The 24452-nt window shown below is 36.8% G+C and overlaps 1 protein-coding gene across 12 annotated transcripts in view; it reads right to left on the bottom strand.

Moving 5' to 3' along the window:
* The window catches only part of ubap2a (ubiquitin associated protein 2a), a 38559-nt gene that overhangs the window by 13260 nt on the left and 847 nt on the right, over window positions 1-24452 (bottom strand). For 6 of the 12 annotated variants that reach the window (XR_015519640.1, XM_087300086.1, XM_087300087.1 and 3 more), the window contains exons 2-15: window positions 18263-18400; window positions 15124-15201; window positions 14931-15041; window positions 14186-14348; window positions 10441-10518; window positions 9837-9900; window positions 9647-9744; window positions 9497-9555; window positions 7349-7419; window positions 7004-7181; window positions 6547-6796; window positions 4408-4697; window positions 2121-2314; window positions 1635-1890 (exon numbers count right to left, since the gene is read on the bottom strand). Coding sequence is in view for 10 of the 12 variants with exons in the window: in XM_087300086.1 (XP_087156212.1) it covers window positions 1635-1890; window positions 2121-2314; window positions 4408-4697; window positions 6547-6796; window positions 7004-7181; window positions 7349-7419; window positions 9497-9555; window positions 9647-9744; window positions 9837-9900; window positions 10441-10518; window positions 14186-14348; window positions 14931-15041; window positions 15124-15201; window positions 18263-18358 (1986 nt within the window). In the remaining 2 variants the exon portion in view is untranslated. The remainder of the gene's footprint in view (window positions 1-1634; window positions 1891-2120; window positions 2315-4407; window positions 4698-6546; window positions 6797-7003; window positions 7182-7348; window positions 7420-9496; window positions 9556-9646; window positions 9745-9836; window positions 9901-10440; window positions 10519-14185; window positions 14349-14930; window positions 15042-15123; window positions 15202-18262; window positions 18401-24452) is intronic. The other 6 variants (XR_015519641.1, XM_087300088.1, XM_087300091.1 and 3 more) reach the window with 1 other exon arrangement.

Here is a 24452-nt window from a genome sequence, read left to right as displayed (position 1 = left end):
CCATTATTTAAAATAGCAAATTTTAATGCATTTAAAAATTAAGTTTCCTTCTGTGATGGCGAGCTGAATTTTAATTGCCAGTTTCATTTTCAAATATATATATATATATATATATATATATATATATATATATATATATATATATATATATATATATATATATATATATAGCAAGTGTAATAAAAGCAGATGTAATAATATAATATTGTGTATTAGCATTACACAACAATTTCAATTCACATGAAATGTAGAGTGTTGACTTTCACATTGCACATCCATCAATGTGACTATTGCAGATTCACATATTGGGAAATGGATGCTAAACGATATATTTTGCAGCCCTAGTTTATAGGGTTATATCTGCAAAAATGTAACAATTTTATAATTTACACTACTGTAATAAAGTAATATAAAGTGAAAATAAATGAGTGAAAATAATAAAAAGTGAAAAATAAACCATTACAATGAAAGTTTATGAACATCAGGGGCCTCATGTATCAACGCTGCATACGCACACAAACTTTGCGTACGCCAGGTTTCACGTTTGGATTTATTAACGATGAACTGAACGTGGGAATGTGCGCAGCTCCACGGCAGCTTTATGGCTGGTGTACGCACATTTTTTGTGCGTGTCTGTTTTATTTCCATTGGCGACTCTTAGGGACAGTTGTGTTAAATTGCTCTCTACAAAGTGTCTGAGCCTTGCAATGGCAGCTGTATGAGACAGGTTCATCTAGCAGGTATATAAGGTTTCCATACCATACAGTTGACCAGCCAAACATTGCGCAAATTGCAGCGGTCGCCTGTTTTCCCAATGTAATCTGAGCAATCTACTGCACGCACATTGCTATAAAGGCACCATCTGAAGATGAATTTGCATGCGTGAATCAGAAACTTTTCCATTCAATAAATGTGCAAATAAAATATGACGCACAGACTTATTAATGATTCCTACTTGTCTTTCTACTTGCCAAAGTAGAGTCATTAGCATATTCATACGGGGGATGAGGCAGGGAGGGGTTTTGTGCTCGTGCATGTTGCGCTCAGTTTCACGTTCATTCGGATGTACAAAAGAATATGCGTGAGATTCGGCGTACGCAGTGTTTCATACATCTGAATTTTTTTCTGCGTACGCACATTTACAGCTTTGTGCGTACGCAATGTTTTAGTATGATTTCCACGCAAGTCTTCGTACATGAGGACCCAGGTGTTTTTAAGACCTGTTTAAATATTTTAAAGAAGTTTAAAGCATTTGGGCTTTATATTTGTAGCTTTAACAAAGATTAATAACATTTAATTATTAATATAATAAGACTATACAGCTTTATTGTACATTTGATTAGTTTGTTTTTGTTAGTAAATACTGTTAGACTGCTTCATTTGTATATTTGCTCTACTGCATTCATCTATGCTTGATTTTATGAAGATGCACTCCCCCACAAAATCATCCCAATTAATGGAAAGTTATTCTATTTTCACCAATAGAGCTATTCAAGTTATCTTGTGAAATATCGCAATATAATATAGCAATGTACGTTTTTTTCCCCCTAATGTCATGCAGCCCTACTATAAACAGAATTTTCAAGTGTTGATTTTCATCGCTTTATAGCTATAACATCTTAAATTGCACCCACTGTCACAGGTCCAGAAGGCTCCTTGCTCTGTGAAAAGGTCAGTCTTGAGTGAGGAGCCACACCGCAGTCAAAGCTGTTCCCCGCCGATGATGCAGCGGACGAGGAAGAGGAGGAAGAGGAGGACGAGGGAGCTGTGGCCGAGCTGGGGGTGCTGTGGGACGGGGCGAGGCTTGGGAGAGGGACTGAGGGAGAGGGGTAGATGCTGTCAGAAGAGGCCAGAGGCAGCAGCAAAGGGACCGGACTGCTCAGAGATTCACTGCAGGGGAGATCATGGGAAACAGATTAGCATGCAGATCGGAGAGTTGTTGTTCTTTTTAAAGCTAAAGAGAGTATAATGGTTTGAAAGACATGCTCTGAGAGATTTAGGAACATCAGCAAAACAAGATGTCCACTGCTCAAAGAAAAAGAAAAAGCACTTCAATTTAATTTAGACTTCACCAAGTACTATTATGTGTCCATTATAGCTACATTTTAACCCAGACTGACCTGATTGGTTTAGAGTAAAGGCTGCTTTGTGACTGAGAAACTACTGCAGTCTCTCTTATGGGTTCACTGCTGCAGTTCTCCGATTGGCTGAAGTCCGGCAGGGCAGATTCTGAACCAAAGTCCAGGGCACCAAACTGCACATTGAGACCAGACACATCTGCTGAGCCAGGCATCTCTACTGCAGACGCGGGGATCTGGATGTGCACAAAGACATGAATGTAAATACAGGCAGTACATGCTGATAAAACATCAGTTCAATTATTTTGACCATTGACATTATGACCCTCTTTTATGAGGTCATTAAGTTGTTTTACATTTTATTTAGCAAGAACTGGACTGGTCCAAAAAAACTGTTTCTTTAGCACCAAATAACCACATAAGAATGAGATTTAAAAATCATATTGGCTGAAAATTCAATAAAAGTATTATATTATTATTATTAGAAACATCTCTCAAAAAATGTCCAAAGACCGCCCGCACGCCCGCACGCACACACGGACACACACACACACCATATTTTAAACGGAAGTAAACAAAAAAATAATTATGTGATCCATCAAATAATATATACAATTTTTGGAAAAATAAACTAAACTAACGTAAAAATTCAAGCAATTTCCTAAAACAGGAGCAACTCATCTGTGCATTTTCTTCTCAATTACCTTGCTTTCTCCTTGACTATGTCATCGACGATTTTGCACAACACATTAAAGGGTCACGAAACGCCAAAACACATTTTTTAAAATTTTGACAGTCATATGTCCCACGCTGCTAAAATCACTATTAGGTCACATTTATTTCACAAAGAAGTGGTTGTTTTTGCATTATTCGAGCAAATTCGTTCCTCTGGTTCAAAAAGCAATTTAGAAGCTCCGTCACAGTGATGAGATCATTGTGTGAATTCCAGCCTGGAAATTAGATGTCTGTAGCAGCCGGTACAACGTGATGTCTTTGAGCTTTCATCATTAATCCAAGAGATAGATTTGATTCAAAACAATCAGCGCACTCTATTGTGAATGAGGTGCAAACTTCATTAATAGGCATGATGGCTTCAAAGACTGTTTTTAGCTGTTACAATATTTAGACATTAGAGAAACGCCAAAACCGCAATTAAAACAATTGGGAAAAAAAATAATTGTTTGGAGACATGGGTTGTCAGTGTTGCGTTCTTAAATGTGCTGCAATTAAGGTTTTGTTTTTAATTCCCGCTATGAGAATGCAGCTGGACTAATGTGTGGATAACAGTGGTCTGCTAACACGCAACAAAAAAATATGTTTGTAAGAATATTTTTTTTTACCCTAGAGCTTTTCACATCTAGAAATGGTAAAATCCGGATTTGCTGCTCGTCTCCTTTTAAAAAGGACGCATTTCCAGTTCATGTTGATTATCCTGTCTGTACTGATTTGGTAAGTGTGCGATGAGTGTTCTTTGTTTATGTTTATTCAGATGGCAAAATTAGTTTGTATCGTCAGCAGTACTCTAGTTTTTAAAGACAAAACCTGACTAAGTTTACAGTACGTTAATATCGCTACAATATCATGGACTAAAAGATCTGCTGTAAATGCTGCTCTTTGAATGTAAACATGTAAACACCTTAAACTATTACCGTCGTGTAGGATTTTTGCCGCATTTTGTGACAGGATCATCTATACACACAGCTTTTTGACGCTATCTAACAAGTGCATCTATGTTACTGAGAAATGCAAGCGTTTTTTTTCTCCCATTAGGCATGCGGTACCAAACATTCCAATAAAACAACACTCTTCCAGCAGTTCCGCGCATCCAATACCTCGATTGCAATGTAGGGCATGCATGAAATGTAACTGAATAAAAGTGAAAGTGCCAAACTGCAGTTAAAGTAGACAAATTAAGAATTTGCCAAATAATTCGATGACTGATGTTCATGTAAACATGGTCACTGTCTTTCTCCCCTGCATCTGTGTTTATTTTGCCTCTGTGAAAATCAGCGTGTGCTCAAACAGAAACTCTCCTTTTCATGCAAATCCTTCCCTCTTTCGCCACTCCACCCTAAACAAAGGTGGACTCACCCACTTTCCTGACCTTTTTTTAAACTAGAGGTGTGAAAACACCCTGCTGGGACAGGGGGGTTTCATGGCCCTTTAAGCTCTATCCCACAATCTTTTGGACTGAAAGTTTCAATGAACCCTGACAGTGCAAGTAAAATAGTTGAAGGTAATTTTATGTATGCTTATTTCATGTATGCTTAAATAGCATGGCCATCACACAATCTTACAGTGCATGTTTGTGTTTCAGATGTCGGGTCACCTTGGAAGTGGGAGGTATCCGTCGCTTTTGAGTCTTTATCTGCCGCTGCTGTGTGCTGCTGCCCTGAGAGTCGCCTGTCTGTGAGGGGGCCATCGAGGGCCCATCACGGTGCTGAGAAGGTTCTGGCGCTTTCGGAAAGGCTTCCAGTGTGCCCTGGGCAGTCGATGGGGTACTTAAAGGGGGAGGGCTGGGCTGCCTGGCAAGAGGCCCCGTGTGGGTCAGGGAGCTTTGCTGCCGCTGGGCGAGTTGGCTTAGCACCAAAGATGGCTCTGGCTGCATTTGAAACTCTCCTGCAGTGCACAAAGTGAAAATGTTTTGCATGCAGTGTAAAGAAGTTCAGAGAAATTAACTGATTATTTTAAAATGTATGAACTAAATTAAATGTGTTGATTTACACTTAAAAAAAAAATCAGTTTTCCTTCATTGTGTTATGATGAATGTCTTATCTCTGCATGTGTCTGTATTATTTTTTAGTTAGTTTGTATTTATTACTTTTATTATTTTTGCTATTATAATAATTAGCTTTTATTTTGTGATTTATAATGTGTGCTACTCATTGGCCGTTGATTAATTAATAACAATGTTAATAGGTTGTTTTCAATGACATGGTTCTTATGACACGCAAAATTCAGATGGAGGGCAGGAAGTAAACTTCTGAATGGGAGACAGGAAAATCAGAGGAAAAATCCGTATTTTTGTGATTTATACCATATTTCAAAGGAAGTATAAATAGAAAATAACCACATATGTTGGGCATGATCTTTATATCATGAAGAGGGGCGAGTTTTCGACTGAACTAAAATATATTTGCCTGTCATCGAGGCAGTAGCAATTACTTTAAAAATACTATAGTAAATACTAGAGTGTTTAGAAGCATACTATAGATAATTACTTGAATTTAACTATCATAGTATTTTTTTATTTTAGAGGGTTTCACCTTTATTTGATAAGACAGTAGAGAATTGACAGGAAAGCATGGGAGCAGAGAGAGGGAAAGCATTAGCATAGGACCACAAGGCGAAATCGAACTCGGGTCGCCGCGAGCACCAGAGTGCATGTGTCGACGCACTAACCACTACACCATTGGCGCGACACTATCATAGTAATTTTTAGTCTATAGTGTAGAATAGTAAGTTTTCTAAACTATGATCACAAAGCACCACAGTTTACACTAAGATTACAGTGTTTATTACAGTTGATCAGTTTACTATGCTACAGTATTCAGTAGTATTCATTAAAAAAAGAGTTGTACACATTATACACTTTACTATGTGGTTCAAAAACAAGTTTATTTTGAATTACTATAGTTTTTCCCCATGCAGATATCACCAGACATCACGAAATAGCAGATAGAAGCATACAAAAGTGTGAACACATAGTCTACATTTTTATTGATTTATTTTTGTAAGGGGGGAAAAAGTGTTCCGCAATAATAACTGTCTAGTTTTGTTGCAAGGGTTCCATTTCTTTTATGTTTTGTCGATGAACTTGCCATTAACAAACATTTACTGCTGCTGCTGCACATCTAGATGGTCACTTTACAGTTGGTTATTCTGCCGAAACACCAGTAAAGACTTGGGTTATCGCAAACAAGACAGAGATTTCATTGCAGCGATTGCATGGTAGGGTATGTTATGTGTGGTGGTTGTATCTAATTTTTAAATAATAAATATTTAATCACATAGCTAGACCTGCATATAATCTTCATTAGTGCTGTCAAACGAATTATCGCGTTCAAAAAAAGTTTGTACACATGGATGTATTGAATAAATGTTGATAACAGGCTGCCTTTTCTTCCGTTTTTTGCCAGTTTCTTGAACTTTACCCCCTTTATAAGCTAAAACTTTTGGAAGTCTATAAAAGCTGTACGGCATTTCTTATTTTGGCCGATTTAAACAATTATAAACAACATAAAACAGAAACATTTTGATGTTCTGATAGCAATTCCTATGTAGAAGAACCACTTCCTGCCCTCCATCTGAATTTCAAGAGTCATTAATGACTTCATGTGAAAGCAACCTAAAAACATCATTAAAAAATGAAAGTGTAGAAATCTTTAATGTGAACCACTTAGGTGTGTTCACTGCAGAGCAACAACGTTTCAAGTATGAACTAGTATAAAAGACCTGTAACACTCACGACTGAATTGGGAGGGGAGGGAAGTAGAGCTCTGTGTTCCAGGAGGTTTGATGTCCCAGGAGGAGGAGGGGACAGACATCCCCGTCCCCACCAGCCCCCCTACAGGGGTGCAGTTGGTCCCTGTGCTAGAGGGCTGGGAGGTAAGCTGCCCAAGACCAGGCCCCTTCAGCTGTTCCAGTATTTGCTGCCCAGCCGTCTGCCCGAGTTTTGGACCACCCAGCTCTCCAAAACCAGAACCCAAAACAGAGGACTGAAGAAATACACAAAAGCAAGGTGCCATCAGAAAACCCATTCAGATATCAATATACACACACTAGTGGCACACAACTAACTAGAAAGAAAAATTAAATAAAATAAAAAAACAGCATAGCAACAACATTCACATGGGTCACTGCGATTCATGCTGAAGAAAAGCAGCTCTGTATGTGCTATAAATCAGGCCTGTGGATCATCTCACCAGGGTGGCATGTGTGTAGCTGTTGGAGCCAGCAGGTGTGCCTCCGTTTCGAGCAGGCTGGTGGTGGGAGTTGGTGAAGACCAGACTGTGGCCAAGCCCCTGAGAGGAGCCCACGGCCTTGAGACCTCCCACCTCCTCTCGGTCCACAGGCTTCTGCAGCAGAGTTGACAGATCCAGGCTGCAACAAAACCCACAATACGGTCAGTTAAATAAGCACAAGGCATCATTATCAAGATGTATCTGCTGTAACAACCACATGATTGGAAATAAAGAATAGTTTTCTCAAAGTTTGCCTTTGCTGAACTCAGACTTATAAAATGAGAACAGAAGGGCTAAACGTATTACCTTTGGCCAGGTGTGATGTGGTTCTCAGTTGGAGGTGCACAAGAGGAAGTGAACACTTTGGTCTCAGAGAGCTTTGGAGATATATAAAAAGGGCCAGTTAGTGTTTTTATTTGGTGGTAGAAATTAGTGTTGACACGATACTGGAATTCGATACCAATCAGTACTGGAATTTTAAAAACTTTGTTAAGCACCTTAAAAACATCCTTTAGCACGTTCTTAAACAGCGCTGATTTGCCATTGTGTTCATGTTCTCAACAGAAATAACTGTGATTTGCCGTGAAGGTCATCAGTTTACTGAACTCACCGCTGTTTACTGAGTGTAACCACAGATATAGGGACACTGGAGTGTTTCAGTCACGTCGATCAGCTGGTTTGTCTATAAGCTGACATACAAGTGATCCGCTGATTAAGTGGCTTTAAATTGCTCAAGTGTCTCTGTATGGGTGGTTTCACTCAGTATACAGCAGTGAGCTCGGTGAATCGATGACATTCACGGCCAATCACAGACTTTTTTGTTGAGCATGTGAACACAATGGCAAATCAGGGCTGTTTAAGAGTGTGCTCCACAGCGCTTAAATGTTCACGGGAAATGGACTTTAAAATTTCAGTACTGATTGGTACCGAATTCCAGTATCGTGAAAACCCTAGTAGAAATACACTAAATGAACACAGTGATTATAGTTCAAAATAATACAAATAATTAAAAAAAATTCAATTAAATGATTATATTAAACTAATTTCAATTCAAGTAATTCACAATAATTGTTTCAAAGTAGCTTTACAAAACATGCACATTACTTTATAACAATAATCAAAATCTTAAAAGTTAAGGTTATTGGTTACCAAAATTTTATTAATCACTAAAAACGTTAACTAATAACTAATAGCTTTTGACAGTTAAAGTTAATATAAGCATAGTTATAGTTGTTTTCCTTGAACAGGGGTCTCAAACTGCCGGCCTGCCCTACTCCTCTCTACAGCCCGCATCTGACATCAAAATTATAACAAGATTTAACCCGGCAAAACAAGTATTGTTGAACCTTTACCATTGTTGTGCAGTCGTGTCTAGCCACTTATGGTTTTGACCCGCCACCTATTAAAGTCCTGCATTTAGATTAGTTTTATTTTCCTTTTCACTCAGTGTACGGTCGAGAGTAACACACATGCGTTTTATTTCTGTGGCTGATTTAAATGTTAAAATATTTATCGGCTTTATTTTGTCAAAAGCTCTATCTTTGTAAATATTCAAGGTTCGTTTGATTATTACCAGTTTTATAACACTTGTATTTTGCTGTATATACACCTCTTCATGGCTTACACGTTATGTTGGTGGTGTTAATATAATAATTTTGCTAACATTCAATTCAAATGGTCTCTAATAGATTTTCCTCATGTGCTTATTAAGATTTGCATTAAAATTATTTACATTAGTAAAATTGTAATGCTGGTTGAATTGAAGTAATGTAAACATGTACATACTTTTACCCTTTTACTTGTAAATAAAGATACTGAAAGAACAATTTGCAGTAAAGTCACTTAAGTTAACCAAACTGCTTTTTGCTGCTATTGGGACAATGCAATTGGTTGGGACAGAATAACAATTATTCTGCCTATTATTTGTAGTATTTTCAAAGCAATTTAAACTACTCCATCAATATATACAACAAAAAACTAAAAGCTCGAGTTTTGACTCCATATACTCTGGAAGAATGACTGACTGAGTGTGTGTCCAACGCTTGGCCATACAAACAACAACCACAGATATATTTCAGCAGCTGATGTGTGACACGATAAACATGCTGATTTGCATTATCACTGGTGACAGGTAATGCTTGGAAAATAAACGTCATGTCTGTTGTCCTAAGATGCATCAATTATGCCACATTTCCACTTTTTTCTTGTGACTCGAATGTTAAAATGGCCCTCCTATGAATTGTCAGTCACTGAAATGGCCCCCCGTCAATTTGAGTTTGAGACCCTGTCCTTGAATATTAAAAAAATATTTCAATTCAATAAAATATTTATTATTTGTTTACTATAGTATGAACTTTTCTCATATATGTATAAACCATGTCTTTTCAGGCTTATTAATTTCAAGCTCGGCAAATCCCATAATGCACAGGAGGTTAATAATAGAGCATGACTCACACTCACATCTTCACTCCAGTCTTCAGCTGCCCACTCGTCCAGAGTGTTCTGCCATGCCACTGAACAGAATGTGTCAGAAAAAGAAAAGAGATGAGAGCGGGCCAAAGGATTGTGGGGAAATAAGCTGTAGTTAATAAAGCCGCATCTCACCTGTCCCATCTGTAGTGTCATTGGCCCCTGTCTCCCACACATCAGCATGTGAGTTTGATGTCCCACTGTCTGTGGTGTAGTCTGCAGGGTTAAAGGTCCTGGAAAAGAACAAACAGAGATCTTAGGTGGCTGTTGCATGAGATTGACAACTGCTTCTTGGTTATAACAACACAAAAAAAAGAATTCTCACCCCATGCCCTGTGCTGTAAACCTGCTGGTAGCCGGAGCCCGACCTCTGCCTCGACCTCCAGACACTGAGGAACGAGACAAAATCAAATATCATGAGCTCTAGATTGACCTATGAGTTCTTACAAGTTGACCAATGGTTATATTTTTTCAAAGTATTGCATCTTGAAGATCTTTAGAGCTTCAATAGAGAAGATGTGACTACTCGGAGAAGGTTTTAATGCAGTGTTGACAGCCTATAGCTGCTTTAACTGTCAGGCTGTTAGTGGGCTAAAAGCTAATTCATCTCCTTTAAAGCACCAGCACTACTGACATCAAAGCACTGTGTTCAGCAATAAAACAACAGTGACTGTTAGATGTCAAATCAACTGATTTGAGTAACATTCTCCTTTCAGTTTAAAACACTTGTTTAGTCTAGGTTGTCAGTCACCCTATTGTAAAAAAACAACAACATCATCATCTAATCGTGTCTAATGGACAAAATCATATTTACTCTGGCAATCACTAATACAGAAGATACAAATGATAGAATTTCCAAGTGTAATTGCTGCTAATAAAGTCAACTGATGTGAAAGACAGAGACATGTTTACATTGAGTGTGTGTTTACCTCTCCCTCTTCCCCTACGCCCTCGGTCAGCACCTCTCTCAACAGGAGCAGGGTCCACACCATTCTCTTCAGTCCTTGCTATATAAATAACAAGAGATCACGAATGAGCCTTTCAGAACCTACTCACACATATGAATGCAGCGATTATAGATTTTGGTTGTATGATTACAGTCGGAGAAATATCACGGTTATTATGAATTTTATGCATTCATTCATTTTAAAACACTTCTAGTTTAGTAAATCAGTGTTTTTTTATTGCATCTTTTTATTAACATTTAAACTATTAATCACAAAACACATTGAAACACACCAACAGACAATGCCCATTTTAACAATGCAAAGCTAAAGAAAATAATTAATTAATTAATTAGCAGAATACGTAGATACATGCATAATAAAGTTACAATAAATAAATAATAGCATAATAGCAATGATAATAATAAGAAAATTAATAAAGAAAAAAAAAAGAAAAAAAACATATAAAGATAAAATAATAATGAAATAAAATATATAAATTTAATTATGACATTCCATAACTGAAAATGCAGCTTAAAGAAACATCCATAAGGTCTAAGTAGTAAGGAGTCCAGACTTGATGAAAAGCCTCAGTGGACATATGAATGACACAGGTAAAAAATTCTAAAGGAATTATTTCCCTAATAATATTGCGCCAAATCACAGTGTTTTTTATTGTGGCTCAGTAACTAAATAATAAAGCATAATATAATAATAAAAAACAAACAATAGTTCATTTCTTCTCTGACTTACAAATAAGTTTAAAAAGGTTTTTGTCATTTAACCACGAGTAATAACTTTACACTGAAAATAAATGAAAAAACAATGAATAAAAAAACTAATAAATAAGAATAAATAAAAATTGTATTTGTCTAATGTAAATGTAAGCTACATATTAGCTAGGGCTGCACAATATATCGTTTTAGCATCGATAATCAAAATGTGATCATTCGCAATAGTCACATTGTGAGTATCCGCAATGCTGAATTTGTGTGTGTGAATGTGTGAGGGTTTAAACCAATGACTGTAAAAAATATGGACGACGCGACAGCCCCTTTTCCCATTGAACGCCTTGAGGGCAAAACGCCTGCTTGAGGGGCACAAACTGTCACAAAAGACTGCTGAAATTGGAGCCTTGACATGCGCAGAAGGACTGTCTGATGGAGCCAGAGGAGGAGCTGCGAAAATGAGCGGAGTCGAGCTTCCAACCAAAAGCTTTATGTAAAATCAACCACGCCCCCCGAACTTCTCAGCATGCGTTTGCTGTCATATCAACACAAATGGATGTAATAACGTTAACAAATATGAGGGTTTTATATATTAATTCGCGCCAGCTCCGGGCCGCAGCGCAACTCGCGGCGTCGCGGGCTGATTCCGGCTCGCATGCTGCAGTGCCGGCTCGCTCGGCCGCCGCATCTGGCTCGATTGACTCGGGCTGGAATCGGGCAGTGAGTCCAGGCATCCGGAGTAGGTCCAGCAGAGGTAGTCAGTCTGAGCTCTGAGGGGTAAGTCTCCGGCAGGCGAGAATCTAGCTGGAACTGGACCGAGTGTATTTTGCTATCTGGGTGGCTAGGCGTACGTGTATCAGCAAACTAATAAAGCCCGAAAAAAGCCCTGACCTTAGCGAGTAAACAGTGTTCCACCAGTATCATGTATGACAGAAACTATAGTTTACTGCTGAACTCATTTTGTCATGGTAAAATAACACAGAAATCGAATAATAACACTTCAGTCTTCTGCCGAAGCTCAGACGGTCTGCTTTGAGAAACTCTCAATCACAGCTGTCAATCACGATGACACGCCCAGCATTAAATTACTGCTAAAAACAAACTGTTTACAAAAATGAAGATCTGCACCTATTTCAGCACAATAACCAGTGCCTTAATCGACCAGAACCGTCTTTCGGGACATTTTATTGCAAGTGTAATAATTTTTTTTATTTGGGCTCAAGTCTCCTTCATTAACACGGAGGAGGCGGGCTTTATGACTTGTACTGCAGCCAGCCCCCAGGGGGCGATCTAACGGCCGAGACCTTCACTCAAACGCAGGCTTGCGGCACACTTGATTTAAACATATTCAAACATGTGGAATTGTACCGTTTGTAACTTTGCCAAATTAATAATAAATAATTTTATTGAGTTATTAAATGAAGACTATAAGGTATTATTATACATTTGATTGTTCAATTACTCTATACCTGAATACAGTTCGACTGTTTATTTAATTGGTATCTTTTTCTTTATCAAATTGATCTATGCTTGTAGAATATTTTATGCACTCCCTTACAGAATCATCCCAATCCATCTAAAATTATAAATTCTTTCCAAATAGTTATTCAAAAAATCTAGCAAATTTGTATTTACATTATAATATTTTATTCTGCATATATGGCAGAATAAAAAAAAGCGCCATGTTACATTTCTCCAAAATCATGCATCCCTAATATTAGCTAAGTATTTTCCTTTTAAAGAGAACAAATGGAGTCAAAGTAGGCACTTCTGAACTTGTTTGGTATTTTTATTTTGTATTATTTTCTTCTCTTTGAACTAGAAATGTGTATATTTCATACAAAGTGTGAAGCTGATCGGTCATTTCTTGTCACATGACAATAAGCTCACAAAAAAATAACAAACTTGCATGCGCAAAAGAAGCACCATGTGAACGGCCCTTGGTTAATAGCCCCAGCCATAGTTAATCCAGTGCATATTAGCCTCCATGTACAAGCTTGAAACTAGCACACAGTTGCTTAACTTTGTTTAGATGCAGCAGTTTTGTTCCGTGCAGAACCGCAATGTTGAGAAGCCTTTACGATTACTTAACCATGAGAAATTAAAGTGCGGTTAATCGTGCAATCGTTTAATTGTTGCATCCACACTCACAGAACAAGAGGGGGAAAAAAAGTCCTACAAATAGATTAGGGCTGTGCGATTAATCGAATTGCAATTTGAAACATATTAGCTAATTGCAAGAGGCTGTGATATAAAATGTATATTAATATTAATATATATAATAACTTCCCCCACCCAGGGCAAATGCATGACTGCCGTCTGTGTGTGACAGTCTTACTAGCCAATTGAGTGAGCACACTTTTGTTCTGCCCAATCAGAATTGCTCAACCAAACTATACGGAAAGCCCACAATAAAAAACAAACAAACAGAAAAGCGCGATGATGCGTGGGATGATGGAATCTGCCGTTTCAGAAGCGTTAATAGACTAATTAATATAAAAGAAAAACAGCACGTCAGTAATATGGGAATATCTTGGTGTCAGTCACAGACACCAAACAAAACCAGGTCATTTATAAGAGCTGTCGCAGAATTAAGGCCAACTCTAGGAAATTATTTGATGATTTGAAGTTATTATTATAATTTTTAATTTTAATGAATTATTATTTAATTATTTGATGCAAAAACCCACACGGTAGTGTCAGCGAAAGTATATAACACATGTGAAATGGTTAACTCATAAAAAATGGGTCTAGCACACATAAAAACAATCTGAAAAAAATAATTCCTTCATGCAAATTCATGGCTGTGACCAGGTTTTGGGTCAGGGAAATGGCTGTGTAAATAAAAGAAAATAGGTCACAAGCACAGGTGGTGGTGAAAAAAAAACTACACTTTAGCATTGCCTGAAAATTACTGCTGAATATAAGCAAAACTACTATGCAAACACAAAAAAAATAAAAATAAAACTAACAATAAATAAATCACACACCAACACACTCACCAGGCCTGTTGCGACTGGTCCCTCGGCCCCGGCGGCTCGGCCCTCCACGACCCTTGCTGCTTTCCCTCTCTTTCTTCTCCCTATTTTCCTTGTTTTCCTTACTCTCAGACGAGGGTCCATCCTTCCCGATACTTTTCTTTTTCCCCACCGTTTCCCAAGAGGTCTACAAGACAATCGAGAGATGAGCTACCTAAAATGCTCATCTACCTACCTAAAATAAGATAATACACCAGGTGTTGGGTATCGATGTTTTACAAAAAGGATTTCAAAACAGGTTTGCTAATCATCACCACTGAACCCTCATTACAAACAAAGGACATTTAGGAGCCCGTATCGTGACAGAGGTCTGTTATAACAGCGGATTACCTTCTGATCAACACTACAGAAGTGACCCAGTTTCTATTTCGGAGTTTCATTCCCAGAAATCATTCTAACAAATCCCAGTCTATAAGCAGAGGCCTCTCGAATATCACTACAACAATAGTAACAAGACGCTTTATCTCTGAAGCAGATTAGTGTTAATCACATTCGAATCTGGACATTAAACGCTGTGGTATGTTCCTTGTTAAGCTGAAAACAACACAAATCATAAAGTCAGGCTTGCTTTGCCACGAAGCAGCTGACATTAGCAACAGCATTTATGATACAAACCATTTCTACTTCCTCTTTTAAATAACTTATCATGAGTTACAGTGCCTGCTAAGTAGTCTAGACCACAGGTGCATCAGTTAAATGTGACTTTTACCGCATCAGATGTTCCCTCGAGCAGGAAGTTGATGGCTCTGTTGACGTCCTCATTACAGTCGTGAAGAGCAACCATGCAATCGTCTTGGTTCTTCCCTGTAACCTCCATTAACTGCGAGCAAATATGAACATCGCTGGGGTTAATAGAAGAGATTAAATGTAATTTTACTAGGACCGAAGAGAGCTTCTTGTACCTGTTTCACTTTGTCCTCGAAATCTGCATCGTTCTTGTCATAGATCATCTGGGCCAGACGGATCTGTTCGGCTGTAGCCTGCAATATAAGAAAACATTATGAATATCGGAATGAGCCGTATTCATTTTTAACAATAATATGGTAATTGTGTGAACTGCCAGTATTAAAATAGATAAACACCCCTAGTACAGATGTCTAGTCTAGATAAAGGACTTAAAACAACAAGTTATGGCTAAACAAGCAAGATTGTTTTAAATATCAGCACATGAATGCAATCGCAAATGTGATATTGATTTTATACAACGGAGCTGGAGCGAAACATGTGCTTCGAATGCTTTGTACACACTGTGGTGTTTTGTTCCTGGACTAATCGTTTCTAACTCAGTGGGTTGGGATATGTTTCAATGATCCATTCATAAAGACACTGTGTCTTGGTGTTAAGCAGGATTTATACTTTCGCCTGGCTCTGCTGCGCAATACCCTGCTGACTGCATGCACACAGCCACAAGATGCCGAGGCTTTCATACTTGACGCACTCACAATTGTACCATTATATGTATCAACTCAGAGTAATTGTCATGACAAAGCAGTAGTGAAGAAGTTGAATGAATGCATTTAATCATCTTTAATCTGAATAGGTTGTAGGGAAATTTAGAGTGCACTGGTAAAAATTTGAGCTTTTGGTATAGTTGGGGTTAATTTAGGTTGCAATCTATATATTTAAGCTAACTACAAGCTTAATGCCAAATTTCATATAAGATAAAAATATATATATATAACAATTTACTTAGATTTAGACAACCTGTGCGCAAAATATACATTTCGTTTCTCCTCAAAAGCGGTTAAAAGCTCGTCACCCAGCTTGGCCAGACTAAGCTCAAAGTCATGGATCTTCGGATGCAGAGTCGTATGAGATGCTAAAAAAAAAGTGCTGTGTATACCATCAGCTAAACTGAGGACGCACGCACTCAAAGTGAACTTCCGCCAATGCTGTGTTGACATCATATTTCTTGTCTCCACCCAATCAAACTTGCAAAACATCAAGTATAAACAAAGACTGTAGAATACGCAAGACGAGTCACTCATATAGTTTTGAATAGGGAAAAGTGTAACGGTTAATATGTGGAATGAAGCCCCTCCTACTGGTACCGGAGCCAATCATCGATCGCTATAGACTGATGGAGATGCTCGGACAAAACGTGTGCTTGTACCACAGTTTGTTGGTGAACAAACACACTGGAATCTTAGTAAATACTTGCTTCACAGACATAATAAATATATCCCCATAAAGCTTGGAATATGTGATTTTAAATGAACCAAGTGCACTAAAAAACAAAAGTTTTCTGGTTTTGTAATCTGTATAAAACGAACGCGAGGTACAGTGAGTCCTGTCAAATGCACATCACATGACAGCAATTACTCAAACGGCCACAAACTTGTAAACTAAGAGTCATTTTTGTTTCTGGAGGAGATTCGCCATCAAGAACAAGCTGTCAATTACTTCAGAAGAGCAGCGCGATCAGACAAACCATTATTCAGAGGATGATAATGTGTAGAACGGCCATAAATGAGGTGACTCGAGAGCGCATGCGCATTAGCAATCTGAAAATATGTTGATTTTGTTTTATTCAAACGTTTCGAAATGAAACTTATAAGACGATTGTTGTTTAATTTTTTTGGTGGTTCTAAATATATAATGCAATCGTTAGCTTGGCAAACACTTTTGTTGAATTTGATGTTTCCACATTCAGACAGAATGCTCGAGCATATTGCCCGAAAGACTTTTCAAAGATGGCCACCGAGTGAAATGCCTTGCCTTAAAGGGTGTAAATCAGCCTTTAGGTGTCTTGTCTTAAAGCAGCACTGTGCAGACTGATCATTGTATGACATTAAAGCAGTTTAAAAGCATGTGGAGAAGTTTACAATCTAATCTTCTCTGATCTCTATGATGACATACACCGATTAGACTGTGCAAAAACATTTCAAGTTAAACACACTAACATGTTTGGTTTCTAAATGAATCAGTATTTTTGAACAAACCATTTAAATAAACAATTTTTTTTGTGATTATTTTTTTCCGGGTTTTCACCTTTAATAGACAGGATGGTGGAGATTACAGACATGAATGCGTGAGGAGCAGAGAGAGGGGAAAGGATTAGAAAAGGACATTGAGTCAGGAATCGAGCTCAGGTCGCGGTGAGCACCTTAGTACTGTGTGTTGATGCTATAACCACAGCACTAAACCAGTAGGCTACAGGTGGCGACTTGAATGAATGATTTTATGAATCCTCATTAGGACAAGAAGCTCTGACCACCTACTGGCCTATTTAGAGACTTGTTTATTTATCAGTGACTAAATCAGCTAGCACATAAGCAATTACTGTCATTGGAAAATACAAAAATATGAAGATGTCATTTGAGTTTAGAGCGTGTGTGAATTTCATGCATCCCCCAGAGTATAATTTGCTACAAGCCTACTGTGCAGTATATACAGTAAACGGCCTTCTACCTTTATAGACAACATGTGACATTATGCAACAAAAAACATTTCAAACAGCACAAATTTTTTCAACAAGACATCATTACTTGGACTAGAGTTATCTCTGTAATTAAAATCGAATATCACGTTTAAAAAATTAACAGCTATAAAACAAATATGGTACATACTTAGCTTGTTGTTTACAAAGCATTGCAATTATTTCGTTATATAAACAAATAGTGACTAATCTACAGACTAATCAATTTGTGGAGATGACTAATCTATCTTGGATTTTTTTTTATTTACATGCCTTGTTATTTCAGTATTTTTTAATTAGCAGACATGCAGCATGTTCCCACTTATAAAGTTCATGCCTTTTTAAAGCAAAACACATGTCTTGCTGGGTTTTTCGAGCCTCCCATCACGTATAGAAGTTTGGCTTAGCACCACATCAAACTGTTTCCCAATGCGCTCTGTTAAGCTGTTATTTAATGCAACAGAGTCTTATGTAAATGCAGCCTGCGGAAATGAGAAGGTCAAGTCTAACATACTGCATCCCATACAATATCCAGAAGAGTACGGTCAGGAAGGAGAAACAGTAACAGCTTTATGTTATTCTCCTAACTTGGCATACGCTTCCATATGATGTTGTTTACTCACCTGAAGCTGTTTCTGTGGTTGTGTGGTCTGTGTGGTAGTGGGCAGCGCTTTGTCCCGAGTGCCCCGGGCTCGTTCGACGCCCACTGAGCTCATCATATACAGTATATACAAAACAATGTATGTACAAAACAGAAAAATCTGGAAGGAAAAAGAACAAGGGCAGAAAAAAAAAAAAAAAAAACAGGAAGCGGTTATTATTCGGAAAACACTTCCATGTCCTAGTTTCTAATCCAAATATTTTGCAGACATCAGAAGAGGTTTTGTTCTAGCAAGCTAGCTGACGTTTTCTGCAGATCTTCTCTACAGTGTCCCGCGCAGCGTCAGGCAAACACACAGGGGCCGTATCGGATTTCCTTTCTCCTAAACCCAGTTGGGCAAGATTGAGCAATACTCTGACCGCCAGAAACCCTTGTAGAAAAAACAACAATCGAGCTGATCCCAGCCCTGCTGAAATGAAGACCATGCTACGAGACCACACTGGTGTCCGTTAACACTTCACAACTACCCTGTAGTGTCCTTCTGCACGCAGATCTCACCGTATCGCCATTCCTCACGCATACAAAATGACAACTCATTCCACGGGGATAAAAACACGAAGGAATCTAGATTCCTGAACATAAGCAAAGCTACTGAAGCATGCATTGATCAACAAAACATCTCAAATGCAATATAAACATCTTTGTTATATCCATTTTCTTACGGTGCTAGATTGTTAGTCCTCCTGGTGAGCGGAATTTTATTAATCATGAAAGGAAATTATATAACTTAAGATGACAAAATATGGACAGTTAATCCCTCAAATGAAAATATCCTCTGTAATCAATGACTTGTTTGTTTCAAAACAGTCCCGAGTGATTTTCTTTGTACTGAAGACTGATAAAAGCTTTCCATTTAGGGAGGAAAACATCTATATTTCATGTTCTGAATTTTAAGCACATTAAATTAAGGCATACGATAGCTCAATTTAAAGAAAAGGTCAATCCATATACAATCAAATACTAAGGATTGTTTTTCTTCTGAACACCATATTTTATTACTTCAGGAATCAGGAGTGATAAAGGCATGTCTTGTTCTGTGTAAATACAATGCTCATCATATACGAGCACACCCCTCACAAATCTATCGTTTAAATTGATATTTTTAATAGGAAGCTATACAATAATAAATTTGTGCATTTACATTAGATTAGTCAGTACTGAAGCCAAATCTGGAGCTTATCTTACAAAATAACCTACAATAACAGTCCAAAAAGTAGTACAAACAAATGTATATGTTACAGAAAAAAATAAATACAAATAAAAAAATTAAAAAAAGAGGAAAATTTAGAAGCAGCAAAAAAAAATAAATAAATAAATTGGTTGAAATTTTGTAGGGGGTAATTTTATTTGCACCATTTTGCTTGAATTTATTTTTAATATCTTTCAATTTCTAAATACGTTTGGTGTCTAAATTATTATTTTAATAAATACATCTGTTTAATAAATCTGTTTCGTTTAAATGCACTAAAATACAGTGCCTATATTCACTGAGAAATGGATACAAATATTAATTTTCAAAATGTGGTGTACTCAATTATGCTGAGCACTGTACAATCAAACACGAAGAACTGTTTTTTTTTTTTTTGTACTGGCCCATTAATATTTTATCTTGCTGAATGAAGTTGCTATTTAAAGGGTTCAGATACAAAAACCTCTAAGTGCCGTCTGAAATTTCCATCGAAAATTAGCATTTTTCTCAGCCTCCTTAAGCTATTGAAGGTGCAGCCCTATAACATAGGGTTATATATGGGGTAACATTAAGGGTATTACGATCCTCCAAATCCTCGATTCGATAACATTTTTCGATTTTAAAGTCACGGTTCGATACAATTCTCGATTTAAAATAGAAAAATTTGAAAGCACAAGCTATGTCATTTTAAGACTTTTATGCAATATAGTAATATCTGACCTTTGTGCGCCGTGACAGTCATGAAGCTCTGTGTTGCTCTGAAGGTCCAGCAATCTGTAGTCAAGGCTACTAAATGTGCACTGCAAAGACCTTCAATAACTTTCTCCTTCACATTATTGTACATGGAGGGTATCACCATAGATGGAAGATGCGTTTCACTTGGGATTTCGTAGCGCGGTCCTAGCACGTTAATTAAATGCTTAAAACCGGAGCTTTCTACCACTGAGTAAGGTCGCATGTCCGTGGCTAAATATATAAATATATTCCCACCGCGCTGGTAATTGCCTTTGCACGTGTTAAGTTACTTGGAAGTTTTATTCCAAATGAAGATGGGAGAGTAGTTTGCGTTACACTTGTCAGTTTAACGGATAAATCTATGTTTTTGTGGTGCCTGCGGAGATGCCCTGCCATCGTGCTGCCGGTGGAATAATGTTGTAGCTATACGTAAATAGCAGAGCTTGCAAACTGTGTTTTTTGTCAACAACACAAACATGGTCAACAGAACTCACTGGAAATCCAAAATACTTCCACACCGGCCACTTCAGTGAAAGAAGAGGGGGTTCAAGTTCTGTCGGCGGGTCCCTTGCGTCTGCCATTTCCATGCTACCTTTTGGCTGTTTGTTGTAGTTGTTAGGTTGACTCGCAGTAATTCAACAAGCATGTTTTTTTACTTGGCAATTATATTTTTTGATTCGATTATCGAGACTGAGCATGAAATTCGAAAATCGAAATCGTGACACTCTTAGGTAACATAGGGTTGTATTTAATATAGGGTAACATAGGGTTGTACTTGTGCCACGACTAATATGCTAATAAGTGTTGTAAGTTTTCTATTTTTTTTAAGTTATTAGTTATTAGATCAGAGATGGCAAAAGTCTTAAAACAGTTGAGTCTTGTCCTACCCACATACAATGGTTCCAACACTCTTATTGAATTTAATTACACTAATTTAGTTATTAAGAGATAATTACTGCTATTTTAAGAGGCACAAATACTATTATAATATACTTTTAATGTGAATTTAAAAGGGCGGATGGTTGTTACTGCAGTACATGGTCTTTATTTATGTTCAATGCAAGTAAAAAGCATTTAACTTCTAAAACTTCTGCTTTTGTGTAGCAAGGAAACTAATTAAATGGTTTTGTAAACATTTTTTGGGTTAGCTGTTCCTTAAAAAAAGAAGACAAAAATATTAGATGACTTTCAAATCAAATCCTCCTCTTTAAACACCACAACAGATCAGATTCATCAGTTCCAAGAAACTAAGAAAAAGTCAGCGCTTGCACAGAAAATGAGCCGACACACATAACATCTGTGATGGATACAGTGGGCTTTTCTTGGCTGTTAGAAGAGATCTTATTGTGCAAGTTTAACCCAACCCTTCCTCACAGCAAAACGCCCAACAAGAGCGTTCCAGCTAGATTCTGATGTATGGAGATCATCATCAGGCAAAAAAAAATTCCCAGCTTGCTATATGGATCATAAAGATCTTACTTGAGTGAGTCATGCTGTGCAAATGCTGCTGGTCGCAAATGATTTAATGATGACTGTTTGCAAAACAGCCCACAAAAGTGATTTCACCAGCTGACAATGGTCTCATGTGGGGATCCTTACATTTGAGATCCTTACAAAACAGAAAAAAAAAGCTTCTCTTGGTCAGCAGACCACTCTTAGTGTCCTTGAATTTAAAGATAGTGTGTGTGTGATTAAATTAATAATAAAAGCTACAACAAATAAAACACACAATAGTGTAAAAGATAATTCAAATTAAATTGAGCAAGAGCTGCCAAAAAATATGAAATCTATAAAAAGGGATATTCTAATGTAAAAACCATACATTCAAGTTTTTGGTGTCAAGAGGTGCTGAGGATAAATGATCCTAGAATTGTAAAGTGAATTAAAGAAATAGCGTCGTATATGTCAATGGAAAAGATCACATACATTGTCAAAAAGAAACTAAATGTGTTCAAAGATATCTGGAAACCTTTTAATAACTTCCTAATGTACAATGTAAATGTTGGCACTGCCTGCTACAACACAAAGCTCTGAGGGAGTAGGGTAGTATTATGGTCTAAACATAGACTTGGGAAAGACTCTTTACCTGATTTAAACATAGTGAACACAGTGTTGTGGATGAGAATAGATGTTTACTGGGTCAGTTTAACTACTCTAGACTATATAATGCTGAATACAAGAGTTGAATCTGATAATGACAAATGTCTCATTTTACCAGTGAAAAAAATGACTTAATAATGTTGTCAAAGACAAATGACCAGCATATGTCTCAAACACAAAATCTCAACTTCATAATTATGAATAACTGTATTCTGATGTCATTACTTTACTGTAAATTAACAACCAGGACAAATTTAAAGTCTGTTTCAAGTCCACCATTCAAGTCTATACAAAATGTATCATTTTATTTTTTATCCAACAATAGACCTACAGATAGACTGAATTGTTGTTGTTTTACCACATGCTTGAGAACTATTAATAGACTACTCATATTAGCCTTTATTTTATATCTACAGAATTGTGAGAAAATTGTGATAATTTTTTTATTTTTTATTTTTGCCAGAATCGTGCAGCCCTAATATAGAGTGGCTCTTGCTAATACAGTGAGAAATTTACGAAGCAAAATGTTTGTAAGAAACCGAACATTATTACCTTTAACACACATCATCTGCATTTATGTGCGAGTTTGCTGTCGCACAATAACACATGCAAGGTTGTAAACTCACATGAGCAAACATGGGGCGATAACCGTTTTCAAACATGGTTTGGAAAAGTCAAGGTTTTAAAACCGTCAAAATTTTCTGTAATACCGTTCCTAGAGTATGTGTAAGATTTTTAATTTACACTTTTTATCTTCCGTTTTATAGGACAACAGTATCTCCAGCAGAAAATATATCCAAAGATGCCATTTAAAATTGTTAAGAAACCTGTGTTTTTGAAACTAATGAAGACAGCAGAAGTCAATGATTCATTTTCATTAATCAGCCTGACATGTTTACTGCCCCAAAATATTTTTAATCTTTCAAAAATTAAAATATATTGTTTTAAATGGGGAAAAATGTGTTGTTTTTCGCCCAGACATTTAAAAAGAATATATTTTAGAGGAGTAATCACAATATTATGACATTGTGAAACCGTGAGATTTTTTATCCAATGTTATCATACCAACAGAATTCCATATCGGCCCATGCCTAACATGTGCAAGCTTGTAAACTCACATATAAGCTGATGCTTATTGTATAAAAGCTATACAGATTATAAGACATATATGTTTAATTATACGCACAAATAAATCATTTGCCTTCATAAGACCTCAATGTATCTTCAGAAGCCACTCGTATTAATTGTGTTTGCCTTATATGTTTTTTTAAATTTAAAACGTCAATTAGCTATTAAATGATCAAGTAAGCATACTGACTAATCTTAAATATCTACAAAAACAAAAAATGTTTGGTAAACGCCTGATCCTTCACTAAAATAAACAACCTGGTTTTCCATTTAATAAACATGCTCCATATTTATGTGTGAGTTTGCAGTCGCACATTAACATATGCAAAGTTGTAAAGTCACATATGAGCTGATTATATAAGTCATATACAGATTATAATACATATATGTTCTATTATATGCACAAACCAATTAATTTGCTTTCATAAGACCTCAATGTATCATCAGAAGCCACTCAAATTGTGTTTTGCCTATATATGTTTTTTTTTATTATTCTAAAACGTCAAGTAGCTATTAAATGATCAAGTTAGCATACTGACCAATCTCAAATACCTACAAAAACAAAATGTTTAATAAACGACTGATCCTTCATAGAAATAAACAACCTGGTTTTAGCTTTAATAAACATGCTCCACATTTATTACAATAACATATACAAGGTTATAAACTCACATATTAGCTAGTTATACAAGATATATACAGATTAAAATAAAAAATGTTTCATTATAAGCACAAACCAATAATTTGCTTTCATAAGACCTCAACCATTTAATCATCATAAGCCACTGGTAGTATTAGTGTTTGCCTATATTTGTTTGTTTTTTTACTCTAAAACGTCAAGTAGCTATTAAATGATCGAGTAAACACGGTGACAAATCTCAAATACCTACAAAAACAAAAAGAGGTCGAATTTCTGACTGATTCTTCACTAAAATAAACAATCTAGTTCGTCTTTTTCCCTGTTCGAAGCGCAGTGAAATCAAATCACAAAGGTAAACAA

Source organism: Danio rerio, chromosome 21 (assembly GCF_052040795.2).
Source record: "Danio rerio strain M-AB ecotype USA chromosome 21, GRCz13ab, whole genome shotgun sequence".
Taxonomy (NCBI): domain Eukaryota; kingdom Metazoa; phylum Chordata; class Actinopteri; order Cypriniformes; family Danionidae; genus Danio; species Danio rerio.
The sequence above is the reverse complement of the archived record's forward strand: the minus strand, read 5'-3'. Positions and strand labels throughout refer to the sequence as shown.